The 14,414-nt window shown below is 38.2% G+C and overlaps 2 protein-coding genes across 7 annotated transcripts; one reads left to right on the forward strand and one right to left on the reverse strand.

Annotated features, from left to right (window-relative positions):
• Positions 1-23: 23 nt before the first annotated feature.
• LOC127351116 (phenazine biosynthesis-like domain-containing protein 1) lies at positions 24-5,353 on the reverse strand. Of its 2 annotated transcripts, none has more exons than XM_051378325.1 (10): positions 5,095-5,353; positions 3,856-3,955; positions 2,515-2,613; positions 2,128-2,237; positions 1,564-1,593; positions 1,329-1,417; positions 1,071-1,162; positions 707-790; positions 526-588; positions 24-267 (listed from the first exon to the last, which is right to left on the reverse strand). In XM_051378325.1, the coding sequence occupies exons 1-10, from the start codon at positions 5,188-5,190 to the stop codon at positions 155-157; spliced, it is 876 nt and encodes a 291-aa protein (XP_051234285.1). In that variant the 5' UTR covers positions 5,191-5,353; the 3' UTR covers positions 24-154. The 2 variants fall into 2 exon arrangements, with proteins under 2 accessions (XP_051234285.1, XP_051234286.1); XM_051378326.1 differs by lacking the exon at positions 5,095-5,353 and adding an exon at positions 4,147-4,359.
• hnrnph3 (heterogeneous nuclear ribonucleoprotein H3 (2H9)) lies at positions 5,037-14,407 on the forward strand. 5 transcript variants are annotated; one of them, XM_051378319.1, is made up of 11 exons: positions 5,037-5,162; positions 6,226-6,318; positions 7,363-7,518; positions 7,847-7,990; positions 9,304-9,442; positions 10,278-10,483; positions 11,137-11,232; positions 11,753-11,868; positions 12,549-12,684; positions 13,113-13,169; positions 13,380-14,407. In XM_051378319.1, the coding sequence occupies exons 2-11, from the start codon at positions 6,231-6,233 to the stop codon at positions 13,460-13,462; spliced, it is 1,221 nt and encodes a 406-aa protein (XP_051234279.1). In that variant the 5' UTR covers positions 5,037-5,162; positions 6,226-6,230; the 3' UTR covers positions 13,463-14,407. The 5 variants fall into 5 exon arrangements, with proteins under 5 accessions (XP_051234279.1, XP_051234280.1, XP_051234284.1 ...); XM_051378320.1 differs by having other exon boundaries at positions 5,087-5,162; positions 6,222-6,318; XM_051378321.1 differs by lacking the exon at positions 5,037-5,162 and adding an exon at positions 5,421-5,771.
• Positions 14,408-14,414: the final 7 nt, after the last annotated feature.

The following is a 14,414-nucleotide window of genomic DNA, read 5'->3' on the forward strand; positions in this document are numbered from 1 at the left end:
TATCAGATGGACCAGTCTGGACAGTAGTTTGTTCTGCTTTTTATTTAAACCATCAAATTTTTTTACGAAATGGTACGAAACCTGCGTCTGCTTCTGTGTGCAGGTACATAATGACCCATCATTCCCAACCCTCTTTGCTTGCATGTGTCTGTTGCTACAGTTTCATTGTTCCCTGCAGTACAGTGACAGTCTGTCCAGCTATATTGATTCTTCCGTCGTCTCTCACTTCTAGTTCCAGCTCTCCACCTCGTCTGGAGCACTGGTAAGCTACACAAACACACACACAGAGTTATGAGTCAGTATGGTTCAGTTTAGTAGTAATGGACTATCTGTGGTGGAAAACAACACCTGCCATCAAGTAAATAAAAAAATGTTTTGTGGATAGTAAAATACTTTTGCACTGGTTTAGAGTTTGACAAGTTGCTGATCAAATCAAATTTTTACAATGTGGTCAGACTTTTATGTTTCTTTATGATCAATAAGTCATAAGACAGTTTACGATGTGCAATTAGTTAAATGAATTACCCAGCATTTTCTTTTTTCCTAGTTTCTTGGACCAGTAGCTTCCTAGCACAGTGTGGGCAGAACCTGTAAGGACAAGAAAGATTTTTACAGAAAGCTTTCGCAAGATATGTAGGATTAATCAATTATAAGAAAGTACTTTGTAGTAGCAGTCATCGTGGTAATAGTACTAATAGCAGTCTACCAGTGACGGGATCCTCAGGAATGCCGTTCCACGGAGCAAAGAATCTGGAGTAGAAGTCGTATCCCGGCTGGCAATCCGGGGATCCTATTGGCAGATAGAAGGACATTTTGATTCACCTTGGCTTGTAGCTTTGTCTCAACGGTGTTGCTGCTATTATCTCATATTTGTTGGCTAATAGACAAACTAATAGCTAATAAATGGTTTAGCATGGGGTTTCAGGGAACAAACAATTGTCACTTATTTCTTAAAAGACTCTTGACTTTGGTATTTTTAACTTTATGTTGTCCTACCCAACAAATCTTAAAGCTGCCAAAGGTATCCCTCTGGTCTTGCTAAATAGGATTTCATTTTTAGTTCTGGTTACCTTTCATGGTGACGATTACTCCTCCTACTTTTCCACTCTTGTCACTGCTCTGAAGAGCAACAGGGTCAATTTTCAGACTGGTTAGCACTGACCTGGAGAAAACCCACACATGCAGCACGTAAGAAGAGTCACAAACAAACCAGGCAAGGCACGAGTGATTGATTTAGCAAACCGAGTTTGACCTAGAGACAGACAGTGGTTTGAATATCTGTCTGTCTGTGGGCTTTTATGGGTTTTAAAGTGTGTTTTGATTGTTACCTGTCACAGCTGTCAGCCAGCCGAATCAGCAGTTTCTTAGTATTAGAGCTTAGATAGACTTCCTGGACTGCGTGGTTTCCAACTGCAACCTGTATCACACGTGCAGAAGCAGAGACACAGTTAAGTAGCAAATACAAAAGCACAAGTATGTAATCACATTGGCATATACTATAAATACAGAGGGGTTGATGTACATGTAGATTGTGAGAGAGAGTAGGTGTATGCTCTTACTGACCTTGATGATGTCTCTGAACTCATTGGGATCCTGAGAAAAGTGGTTTTAGAAAAAAAGCTGTTACAATAATAGCATTTTGTTGTCTTTTGAAATACTTTACAATGTTTCTGAAACTTTCTAATGGAAAATCTTGCACCTTGCAGTGATAATCTCCATCTCCAGCTCCAGCTGTATGTTATACTAATGTAGAGTTCCTGGGTTTTAGTTTTTATCGACATGATACTGTTGTGGGCAATGGAAAATGAAGTCTAGATTATAACGGGTAAAGAAAGGACTGTGTGTGTGATTTATTGCATGTTTGTCTCCATATTGTTTTTGTTTTTGAAGTTATTTTTTTGGCCTTTTATTGCCTTTATTGGATAGTGACAGCCAAAGACAGCCAGGAAAGGTGGGTAGAGAGAGAGGGGATGACATGCAGAAAGTCCGTACATGGGTCACCAGCTCTACCGACTGAGCTAACCGGGCGCCCCATATTGTTTTTTAGTGCTCAGTTACACAGTGTAATTGTCAGCCAGGATTGCCTGTAAAATTGTCCTGATGTGTGCATCTGACCACATACTGTACCTCTGGGGTGGGTGCGTTGAGAGGGAAGTCCATGATGTACCCTTCCCCCTTCTGGGTGACAGCCAGATCTCCACTCCTGGTCTCAAACACCAGTATGGGATTCACATTCTCTAACAGATAAACACACAGAATATTATTCTCACAAGCTAGCAGGAACTATGATTACTGTGGGTGTATTGGACATGGTATTATTAACAATATCTTGTCCTTTTTTGTATTTAGCTTCACTGTGTTTTATATGGAAGAGCCTATGTAATGAGCCATTACAAAAGTAACTATCTGTATATTTTCTGTCTTCCAATTAAGGCCAATGCATAAACTGGATTTTAACTGGAAACTAACCTCGATATTGTGTTCATGTCTGTGTGTGTTTGTTTTGTATCTTACTATTATACTGGAACAGCACTGCTGCAGAGGCCAGAGTGGCATGACCACACAGATTCACTTCATTGGTTGGTGTAAACCATCGAAGGTGGAACCTTGATCCTGTAAATCACATGACATTGTCAGACAGGTGCTTTAACACACATACAACTTTAACACATAGTCTAAATATAACTGCCATTTGAAACCACAACTATCTAAAGCAGTAAAAACTATTTAGCTAACTTTGCCCTATAAAGAGAAGTTTATACATACCCACAATTTCTCATATGAATCTAAAATGCAGATGTGTTCATGTGTACAATAATCAATTATTAAGCTGCAAGCAAAATTTATACCCAAGGCGACTGAGTTATATTTAGCCTGAGACCTATTTAAGTTTAAGGGGTTGAAATGTTTCCGTTCTTAAGCTGTGTACAAATGACACGAGTATTCCTCTCTGTGCAGTTGTACCATTTGTAAAAAACTGAGTGACTGCACGTGTGTTTGCATTGTTAACTGTGACCGCTCATTGCATTGTTCTTCCCATTCCCAACAATGCAAGTCTTAGCTGTGTGTTGAACATTGTTATCTGTCAGACTGCTGAGGATGTGTTTCTTTGGTTTGTGCACACACAAGAACACACAGAGAAAAAATTGACACAACTGGGTGTTTTTATCTCATTCTACCCTTGATCCTTGTGCTGTAATGATTTATATGTGTATTACGACTTTATCAAAATGACTGCTTAAGTCAGTGGTATTAATCAGTTCTGTTTGTTTTTGTGTGTCTCCAGACCTGCAGACACAACCTTCACTTTCCTCTGAAGGTAAAATAGTTTTTGTTTTTATTCCATCTTTGTCTGCTGTGTTTTATATACTGTACAAGTTATACACAGTATGTAAAATTGTGCCCATTTAGAATATTTTATACTACGTCAAGCCTGTTGAAAGTACATTACCATCAAATGAACTGCACATTGGACATTGAGATTGGTACACAACATATCTAATTGTTGATCTGTTGTGAAATATAATGTGTACATTGACAATCATCAGAGGATGAACTGTGACATAAACTGTGCATTGAAATTGTGCATTGTACTACCAAATGTTGGCAAATTACCATCAAATAAACGTTTGAAATCTTACTTTAATAAGTCCATCGGATATCGTGACTTTATGGATTGTTGGAGCCATTCTGAGGACACATTTTACATTTTTAGCTTCATTACTGTTGCTGCAAAATCACCTATTCCATCCAACACTTAAATAAGTTATGGTATACTTAATGTCACAACTTCCATTGGCCACTAGCAGGTATTTATGTCTTTATTTTTGTGTCTTTATAGTTAGTTAGTTTTACCTGTAGTAAAATTGTCAGAGGGGTTGATCCTGGTGATGAATGCTGTTTCTGAAAGGTTCATCTCTGCTGCTATCTTCTGATACAAATCATCACTCAGTTCCTGTTAAAAACACAAATGTAAATCTTTTGTTGTGACATGTAATCAGGATACACTGTGGTATAAGCACATAGATTAATAGATATAGTTTTATTAAGGAGCAGCTGTAATCTTTGAACAACAAACACCCTACTTCAGATTGTTACGTGTACAATATGACAGTACTTTACTTTAACCCACATATTCTTACTCACATGCATAAGTGGACAAATTGCCGCAGGGTTTCCCTTGAATGGTAAATTCGTGAAGGCATCTACTGTAAATACTGGAATCTCCATTATGATCAGGCTAAATGTGACAATGGCTTGAAACTCTTAGTGTCCAGTGGGGATTGTAGTGACAGTCGTTCCACTGCTGTCAGTGGACTTTACACCCGATCTGTTTGGTTTCAGCAGGCGCCCCTCTGCGTGAACTTCTGACTTCTGTTTAACCTGCTTTCAAAGGCAGGACTATTGTGTTTCTATGTCTATTGTCGAAACAAGTTTGTTATTGTCATATAGGCCCACCACTATAAGCCCTGCTCCCTCAATAAAAACTGTAAATGAATTAACTGTTGTTACCTGACAGTTCAAAGTCCCTTCATGTGTGTTTTTGATTAGTGAGGTTGGATATAGCCTGGACTCCTGCTTTTGTGTGACTAATAATCCAATACCAGAGGGATCCATTTTAATTCCAAACACAATGTCTGGTTTGTGCTTTTATACATAGGTCATTAAAATAATCAGCATGTTTTTGGTCTTAGTTGATTCACAGTACACTATAGCCTGTGTGTAGCATTCAAACTGCTCTGTCTGCCTGAAAGCAACAGTCAACAGAAGTATCAATTAATTAATTAATTAATTAATTAACACAACAGGAATACATTTCTACATACTCAGGAAGCCTCCTGGGCATTATTATTATATTGCATCTTCAATGCAACATACAATAAATTAGAGTTCATTAAAATACTTCTGATAGAAATGGACAGAAATAGCATTTACACTCCTCTTATAACCCCTCCTTGTTTTATTATTTGTTATCATCTATGTAATTATTATTATTATTATTATTATTATTATTATTATTATTATTATTATTATTATTGAGATAAAGGGCCCAACGTCATGTTTTTAATGAGTCCAAGTCTCGCGACAACATACCTGAAGGAGTTCGCTGGTGACACCTGAGGCTCGGGACCGGAGCAGGAGACCGGGGACAAGAGGCGACTGTAAGACAACTTCATCATTTTCATACATTTGTCTCCGACGTCTGACACATTTTCACCTGAGTGCATATTTTGATACCCAGTGACAGTGCTCCACCGCTGGGAATCGAACTAGTTTGCCTTGTACGTTTGACCGCTGTCAGTGTCCTACAGTTAGCCTGTTAGCCTGTTAGCTGCTAGTGTTAGCTTCATAACGTCAGCGCGGCTGCCTGACAGTAGAGAAACGTTAGCTAGCATCATTAGCTAAGCCACTGTCCAGACCGACACATATTATTATTATTATTATTATTATTATTATTATTATTATTATTATTATTGTCCTGCGGTGAAGTTCAGAGAAGTAACTTAACTAAAGCATAATAACGTGTTGTGAGGACAGATTTGTAAAGGTCTGAGTGAGTTGAGAGCAACTGTTGTTACGTTAGCTAGCAAGCCTTTTGGTTTACGAACATTTTACTCAGCTGGAAGGAGGAAGTCACAAACATTAGCCTATTTAACTGTTGAGACAGCTGCAGTACCTTGTATTATACTCCTCAATTATTAGATATTTCATACTGAGGGGGTTGACGTTGCATACTGGTTATTATTCCGACTACAGGGATTTCGTTTCTGGTGATTGTTTATTTTCCTATTGGCTGAAAAACAGATATTTCTAACATTAATATGAGCTTTCTGCGGACATTATGTTTTGCAGCGTATTATTACACAAATCTGTGTGTGCATATTTCATAGCTGAATGCTGCTGCTCTGTTTATAATGATACATGTACAAATACAAGTAACACTAAGTTATTATTGCACAAATATAAAGAATATACAAATATTTATAATGAATAGTCAATGCACAATAAGAAATAGTTAATAAGTTACCTAATGTAAGACTATTTAGACGTGTTAAAAGCAGGTTGCTTATATTTATGAAAGGTATCTGCACAGGTAATGGACAAAATAGTTTTGTCCTTAGTTTAGACTTTGTGCCCAGGGTACTGGAAGCTATTTGATTTTATAAAAGTATTATTGACACAGTAATTTAATGTGTTGCTGCTGTGTTGTGCTCTGTGAGGCAGCGAGGATGTCTTTGAATGAAGAGGGTTATGTGGTTCGGATCAGAGGATTGCCCTGGTCCTGCACGCAGGAGGAAGTGGCCAGTTTCTTCTCTGGTGAGAATACACACTCATATTTTTAAGGCTTGAGGCATCAACACAGTTAGTAAGTGTAAGACTGAAATTACTTCTAAAACAAGAAACTCAGCTCTTTTGCTTAATGTTGACATTGTGATGTGTCTTCACATTCACACTGTGTTTAGAAATATGAGCATAAAGCATCAGGATCACACTAGGATAAATATAATTAATTGTGGAAGTCAAAAAGTATTTTACAATCTAAATTAGTTTTAGTATTTTAGTCACTTTGGGATTTTGCTTTACAAGAAGTCTGCCAGAAACTTTTTTTATTGGTTGTCTGAGTGTAAGTGTTACACACAGAAATGACTTGGGTTTCTCAACGTTTTCTGAGCTGTTACTCAATCTTAAAAGTTGGGTAAGCGACTCTGGAAAAATCCAGTTCCATGGCAGATACCACGATGCAGTGCGAACAATGACATGGCAAGTAATGTAACTAATGTCAGCTATGTTTTGGGTTTGAGTATTGTCGCTAAAGTTGCTGCTGTCTCTGCAGCTAACATGCAGAGACGACAAGACAGTTTCCCAGAGCCAGCACACAATACTCACAACTCTCCTGTTACTGTAGTGAACATCACAACAACAGCATATCTTGGCAAACTAGAAAGTAAGCTGACTGTCTTTGGGCAAGTAATTTAACACTACCTGACACACAAATCCTGGCTCGCTCTGATCCACTTCGTTCCCAATTTGCCGGGCTGTGTACAAACACCTGATTTTTCTTCAGCGCACGCAGGGCGCTAGCGGACCTGTAGTGGATTTTTTACTGAATTTGAAAAAAGTGTATTGAATTAGAATCGCATTACCTAGAATCGCTTACCCCACCATTATTGTTTCAAATTTCACATGACTGTAGCCACTAGGGGGCTGTTAGGAGCTCAGGTGAATTAGAGAATGAATGGTATATAGTTTGATTGTACTTTGTCGAGCTCCAAGCAGCTCAAATTAGACAGGATCCAGTTGTACCCTCTATTGGGAATTTTTTTATGCCAGGAAATCTCAGTCAGTCTTACTTTTTTACAGACTGTGACATCGTTGGTAAAATAAACGGAGTCTGTTTCACCTACTCTAAAGAAGGCCGTCCCAGTGGAGAGGCATTTATTGAGCTGAAAACAGCAGAGGATTTCAAGAATGCCCTCTCCAAGGACCGTAAATACATGGGACACCGATACATAGAGGGTAAGAAATATAAACAATCATACCAGACTGATGGACGAGAGTTTATACGTGCCAACTTTCCATTTGAATAATTGCTGTATTCTATGAGATTACGGATACAGTCAAAGTACAACATACTCTGTTGTTGAGATGTTGTTCCCTGTGTATTTGAAATACATGTCAATTTTTGTCTTGGCTCAAATATATATTGTTTACTCTGTATAAATAGACATTACACAGCTTGTGTGGGATGAGCTTCAAATCAAACTAATAATTATTTGTATCTTTCTAAGTTTTATTGTCCTTTCAGATCTTGACGTGTGTCGATCTGTCTTTGTGTCTGAATCAGTGTTCAAGTCAAACCGTAGTGAGATGGACTGGGTGCTGAAACGTAGCGGTCCTGCTGACTACGACAGCTGCAGTGGCTGCATGCTGAGACTTAGAGGCCTTCCCTTTGGCTGTAGTAAGGAGGAGATTGTTCAGTTCTTCTCAGGTACAAACTTTTGTCTAATTACTCTATTGAATTGTACTGATATTACACCATTTATGTTAAACTTAGGGACAGTTTTTATAGATACGCTGTTAACCAAGTATTGTAGTTTTTTCCACTGTTAACACCCCAGTTTGAGGGTTTAAGGACAGAACTGCTGCTAGGTAACAATCAAATGAGGCAAAACCACTAAAAGAAATTTCAGGTAGGCTCTGAATACATTTCACTCATTTCTTGGTCAGTATTTATGTTGTATAGCCCTTTATCACATAAAATCTGTCCATAGGCTTCAGTAAATAAGGCCAACAAACAGTTCCAATGAAATAAGTCCACTATCAGTTCCTTAAATTGTCTAATTACCCAGGTAGAACTTATTATAACGTCTTTAACATTATTCTGATAGAAAATAAAAGTGGAACAACAGTAAACTTTACATTTACACTATTTCATAAACAGTACCATTATGTTAGGAAATATGAACAAATCCAAAGTACTGCCAACTGCACTTTGAACGGTGCTTTCCACTTTGCTGATCAACCCAACAGCATAAACATACACTAACATTTGCCAACGTGCAACACTATCTTTTCACATTTTGGATCTCTCTCATTACAAAGTGGTATTAATTTGACTTATAGTCAGCTAACATGTCTGTGTGTCATGGCCCAAAGGCCTAATGTATGTTTGTTCTTGTAGTATAGTCATACTGTGTTGGCTAATGTGTCCTTGTTATGAATTGTTAGTATGCCTCTTACCATGTTAGTGTTATGTTAACACATTATTTAACCTGCTTATGCTACATGATCTTGATATCATGCCTCCTGAAGGGGGTTAAAATATAGAATGGGCTGGGCTGGTTTGGTTTGGCTGAGGAGAGACAGTCCCATGACACTGATCTGGGGTCAGTACTATAATTCTGTTAACTAGCAGCCTTTTATCTAGGATAATCAATACTTAAGAATTATTAACAGCCAGTGTCACTCAACACTAATAAATAATAACTTTGGCACTGGCCTAAATTTGGTTGTGTATCAGAGAAAAAGTTTTATCTGCATCTACTTTGATTTTATAGCTGCTGACTCTAGACCAGTATTTGTTTAATTCCCCCGCTGGGCACCTTACAAGTGTAAATTAAGTCTTCTGCGATGCCCCCTTTTTAATGCAGTCTTATCAGATACTACAGCTGATATTTGTTCGCTGTCATGACATATATTAATCCTGAAAGCTCCAGTGTTGCAGTGGGTGTTGTTCTATCTATTCTACATATCTATCAGTCTACCTACCGACCTATGTATTTATGTGTGCTTGGGTTGAAGGGTTGAGAATCGTGCCAAATGGGATTACTCTGCCAGTGGACTACCAGGGGAGGAGCACAGGGGAAGCCTTCGTGCAGTTTGCCTCAAAGGAGATAGCAGAAAAGGCTCTGGGGAAACACAAGGAAAGAATAGGGCACAGGTGGGACAGACGGGAAAGGGACGGGCTGGACTGGGTTGGTCTTCCATTGTAGTATTTAATGGGTGGTCATGTTAGAGTAATTGTGGTGTTAATGGGATGGGTTCTGCTATGGTTCAATGTGAAGAATGGGTTGGTGTGCTAAAACAATTGTGGTAAAACAATGACAAAGTTTGAATTAATTGGGTGGGTCATGTAATACTTTATTAAAATGCTAACGGGAGGGGTTTAATGGGTTTATGTATTGTAACTATGGTGACATGTTGAATAATGGGATGAAAGATCATGTATCTAATCTATAAATTGAAGGTGGTGTGAGTATTTTATGCCATAGACAGTTTTGTTGTTGGTCAAATAAGACCTGGGAGCTCCTATTTAATTTCGTTAGAGCAACATTTGGCACTTCCTTTTATATCTTTCTGTACATGTAGCTCATAGATAATTTACTGTGGAAGAGGGGATTAAGTGTAGAACTACAGCAGAGGACAGTCAAGGCAGCCTCTACCATTAAAGCATCAAACATTAAAATGATCAGTGCAACACCTAAAATGATTTTCTTTACGTTAAGTAACAAGAGGTGAGGTTGGCGTAGAAATCCTCTACTACAGCCCTAAGCCCAGCTAATGATGAGACTTTGTTGAGGTTCAGTCATTCAGACGCTCCAGGTTAAAACTACTAATTAGGAATGGAATAGACCACTATTTAGGATATTTGTTTTTGGTGTGTTTATCTTCTCTCTCTGTGAATAATGTCTATGCATGTAACCCAAGCTAAGCCATTTCTACACCTTAACCCTGTCCTCTGCCCCCCTCCACCCCATGGGCTTCTCATATTGCAGGTATATAGAGATTTTTAAGAGCAGTCGTAATGAGATCAGAGCCTACTATGAGCTGCCCCGGCGGGGAATGGGAGGCCAGAGACCAGGGCCCTACGATAGACCCATGATGGGGGGCCCCAGAGCAGGGTTTTATGGGCCCGGGCCCGGGCCTGGCCGCAGTGGGGCTCTGATGGACACCATGAGGAGTGGAGGGGGATATGGAGGAGGTAAGCAGAGTTTCTTATTTCTGTATGCAATAATATTTGGTGGCTGCATAAGTGTAAACAATCAGCGCCACAGACAGTTGAACAAAACAATGATAATCACATCCTGATCATATGATCTGATATACTCATTGGTGCTGTTCAATATGTTCTCATCAGCACAGCGCACAAAATCACCTCTGAATTATTTGCCAGAAATGTTGAGAGTTGAGTGGTTGACTAAGATATTAAGATAAGATATAAATATTAACTTTGTCATATGTTTGAGATGAACAAGCCTACCTCAAATTCATATTCCCTTATGAAGGAATGGATATACTGTATTAATAAGTATGATTACATACTGTAGCTGGTTAATTTCTGCTTTTCTGTTCAACTTTCATATTGGTTCATTTTTACAAAACAACATAAAAGCAGTCAAATCATGAACATAGTCAAATTTATAAAGACATTAGACATCTTTAATTTTATTATATTTTATATCAACTCTTCCACATTTATAGTCTTATTATTTTCTTTTTCTGAACCAGCAGAAAACAAAGTTTTACTATCCAGTTGGCCAGTGTTTCAGTCCTGTTTTTGAGCCCTGCTTCAATTGTGTCGTGTTTCCTGTGTTACAGTTTGAGTTTTCCTTTCTTGCTCTGTGTTGTGTCCAGGCTACGGTGGCTTTGACAACTACAATGGTTTCAACAACTACTGCTTTGGCAACGGCATGTTTGATGAGCGAGTGAGAGGAGAGAGGGGAGGAAGAGGTAAAGTCCAAAATTTATTTAGCCTCTGGGATTTAGACTATCTGCTGGGTTAATGTTTGACAGCATTGTTTTATACTGACAGTTAAACATCCCTGCTGAAAGTCTAAAGTCTTTTCTAATTGTTTTTGTTTAGTTTACATTTTATTTCTCTTACAAATGAATGATCTTTTGGTGCAAATCTCGACATTTCTACACCTAAACATTTTTACCTTTTACATTGTGGATATGCATAAATAAATAATTAAGAATTAATAAAATAGACTTAGGAGTGAGTTTCGTAAAGAAGTAGTTTTGGACCGTCTTAGCTTGAAGCCCTTAAAATGAAGCCAAGACCTCTAATTTGAGGCTATATGAAGAATTCACACATTTAACAAGAAACATTAATAACTTATCTGCAGTACATCTTTATTGTTTCATTATCATCAAGTAAATTAATAGTTGGTATGTATCAGTCTTAATTCAAAATTACCAAAGGTCCCATTGTGGTAATCTGTGGCTGTGTTTGTGTGTTTTGGCTCAGGGATTGGAGGCCACGGTTACAGTGGTCAAGCTGATGGTTGTTCAGGCTTCCACAGTGGCCATTTTGTCCATATGAGGGGTTTACCTTTCCGTGCAACAGAGGGAGACATCGCTAAAGTAAGGAGACACACACACACACACACACACACACACACACGTTACTTTTAGTATTTGTCTTTCAAACAATGAGGCTCTGTGCAGGTTATCTGCAAGTGTTAAAGCCTTTAAGATCACTGTATTAAGTTTCCTCCAAAAAGGCCTTTTTTTTCTAAATTCTTAAATATTTTCTCCCGCTTGATGTTAGTTAGAAAATGTTTTTGTTGTTTGTGGGCTGACATTATAATCATAGAAACTGAAAGTGGGATTATTGGGATATTGGACTGTGCGCAGGAGGCTCTTCAATTCTTTATGTGTGGAGTTTCAGTCAGTACCATTCATATGGGCTGGTGCTGATTTAGACAACACTGAACAAAACATCATCATTTTTAATGACACAGAGGAGTCGAGGCAACTGGCATTTAACAAAATTAAAGTTTAACATTGAAAAGACTTTTGCAAAGGATACACCTGGGTATCCTCGCTCATTGCTCCTCCAGCAAGCCTCCTCTCTCCTCCCTCGTTTCTCCTTTAGATGCAGTTGAGTAACTGAGATGTCCTTCGAGATGGCGCACTGAGATTGATTTCTGGGTCATAGACAGGAGGACGGAGGAGAGACAAATGAGAGAGGCCTTTTGTCTCCCTGTTCATTTCTATATATATCTTTGTATACATCTTTTTTTTTTTCCTTCTTTATGTAGTTCTTCTCTCCTTTGAATCCACTGAGGGTCCACATTGACGTGGCTCCTAACGGCAAGTCCACTGGAGAAGCAGATGTGGAGTTTCGCTCCCATGAAGACGCTGTGGCAGCCATGTCCAAAGACAAGAACCACATGCGTATGTCCTCCTTTTCCTCTTTAGCTCGTCTGTCCCTTTTGTTGGATCTTGTGGCACCACTTTTTCACACTACGTTAGGATGTGTTCATGACACAAATCTACTTCTCGACTAAGTTATATCTAAAAAAGAAGAAGAATAAAAGCACAAATTCAAAATCTGAACAGATCAGCTGCGAGGTTGGGGCAGCTTTTAATGTTAATTCCTAAAGACCATTAAGGCAACATAATCCTGGTATTAACCATAAAACAAATGAAACCTTCTAAAGAGGGAAATACCATTTTTATAGCAAATCAGAATGCTGTGAACTAAAAAAACAACTTACAGCTTGAACTAGTTGGGAAAGTAACCAGATGGATTTAATTTACATTAAACAGCAGAGCAACAGGTTTTTGATATGAATGTGATGATTGTGATGTTTTCTCCACAGAGCATCGCTATATTGAGCTGTTTCTAAACTCAACAGCCAGTGGAGCAGCTGAAATGAGTGAGTTTTCATTCACTTTTGTGATAAAATAAAGTTTGATAATTCCTTTGTTTTGCTGATCACAAATGGCTGATGTATTTATTTGTACAAAAACTTTACTTATTGGTTTTCTGAATGTTGTATGTTAGTTAATTATCTTCTAGTTGAATTCATTATAAGTGAGAAATGAATCCTTTTTACACTGACCAGTCTTTTCAAAATCCTCCTCAGGTCGTGGCGGCAGCGGTGGTTACTATGGTAACTCAGGAGGGGGCGGAGGCTCACGGAGCAGCGGGCTACGAGGTGCTTACTGATGGGGTCATCCCACTCTTCCAATCCATCCTGACGTTTGTTTTGCGTCTCTGTAGGCCACATTTACTCGATTACTGTTTCTAAGCAGGAGAGCTCATCTGAAGTCTTTTTTTTTTTTTTTAAGTGAGCAAGCTGTGGGGTTGGACTAAAGCTTCACTTTCAATACTTTAACAAGAACTTATTACACCATTCCTTAAGCATAAGAACAACAAAACAAATTGTTAACCTTAAAGTTCTGGAGCTGTTGTAGGTGCTGCACATGGTTGATGGGTCCTTTTTGGAGATTTCTTGTTTATCTTGTAAGTTTGAAACTATTTGATATTGTAATATAGTTTTCATGGTTCACATGAAAAGTAAATTTTCTCTGGTGATCTGATTAAGAGAAATCTAAACATGTATTTGTTTTTCCAGAGTTTTAAATTGCATTGAAAGGGCAGTAACTGATTGTGTTATAGTCTTCAGTGATTTTGTTTTGGGATGCACTTTAATTTGTCTTGTTTCACATCTCACTGTTGGCAGGAGATGTAAGTCAGTGCAGATCCAGCATGGAGACAGATTAACAGCTGTGGGATTTGAAATACGAGGAAAGAGTCATTTTTTTTGCATTGTTTGGACTGAAGGAGGCGAAACAACGTCATAACGAGTATCTCTCTTGGTTAAGAAATTCAGTTTAAAAAAAACGTTATTTAAATCGTTTATTCTGGTTTGACCATCCTTTAGAACACTGATTCAAACTGGATTTCACATTAGCTCTCCTGCTTCGAGAAGTTTGATAAATGTGAGCCAGTGTGTTTTTTATGAATGTTTTCACAGTTCATTGCAGAATTTAAAAAAGTTGAATATTCCACTCTCAAAGAGTGGAAGTAAAATAAAGTCTATATTTGAGCTGTAAGATAGCTTATGCAGCTGTTGTACATTTTGCCTAATAAATTTTATATTTAATTCTCTTTCCGT

This window comes from Dicentrarchus labrax, unplaced genomic scaffold, assembly GCF_905237075.1.
Source record: "Dicentrarchus labrax unplaced genomic scaffold, dlabrax2021, whole genome shotgun sequence".
NCBI classification, from domain to species: Eukaryota; Metazoa; Chordata; class Actinopteri; family Moronidae; genus Dicentrarchus; species Dicentrarchus labrax.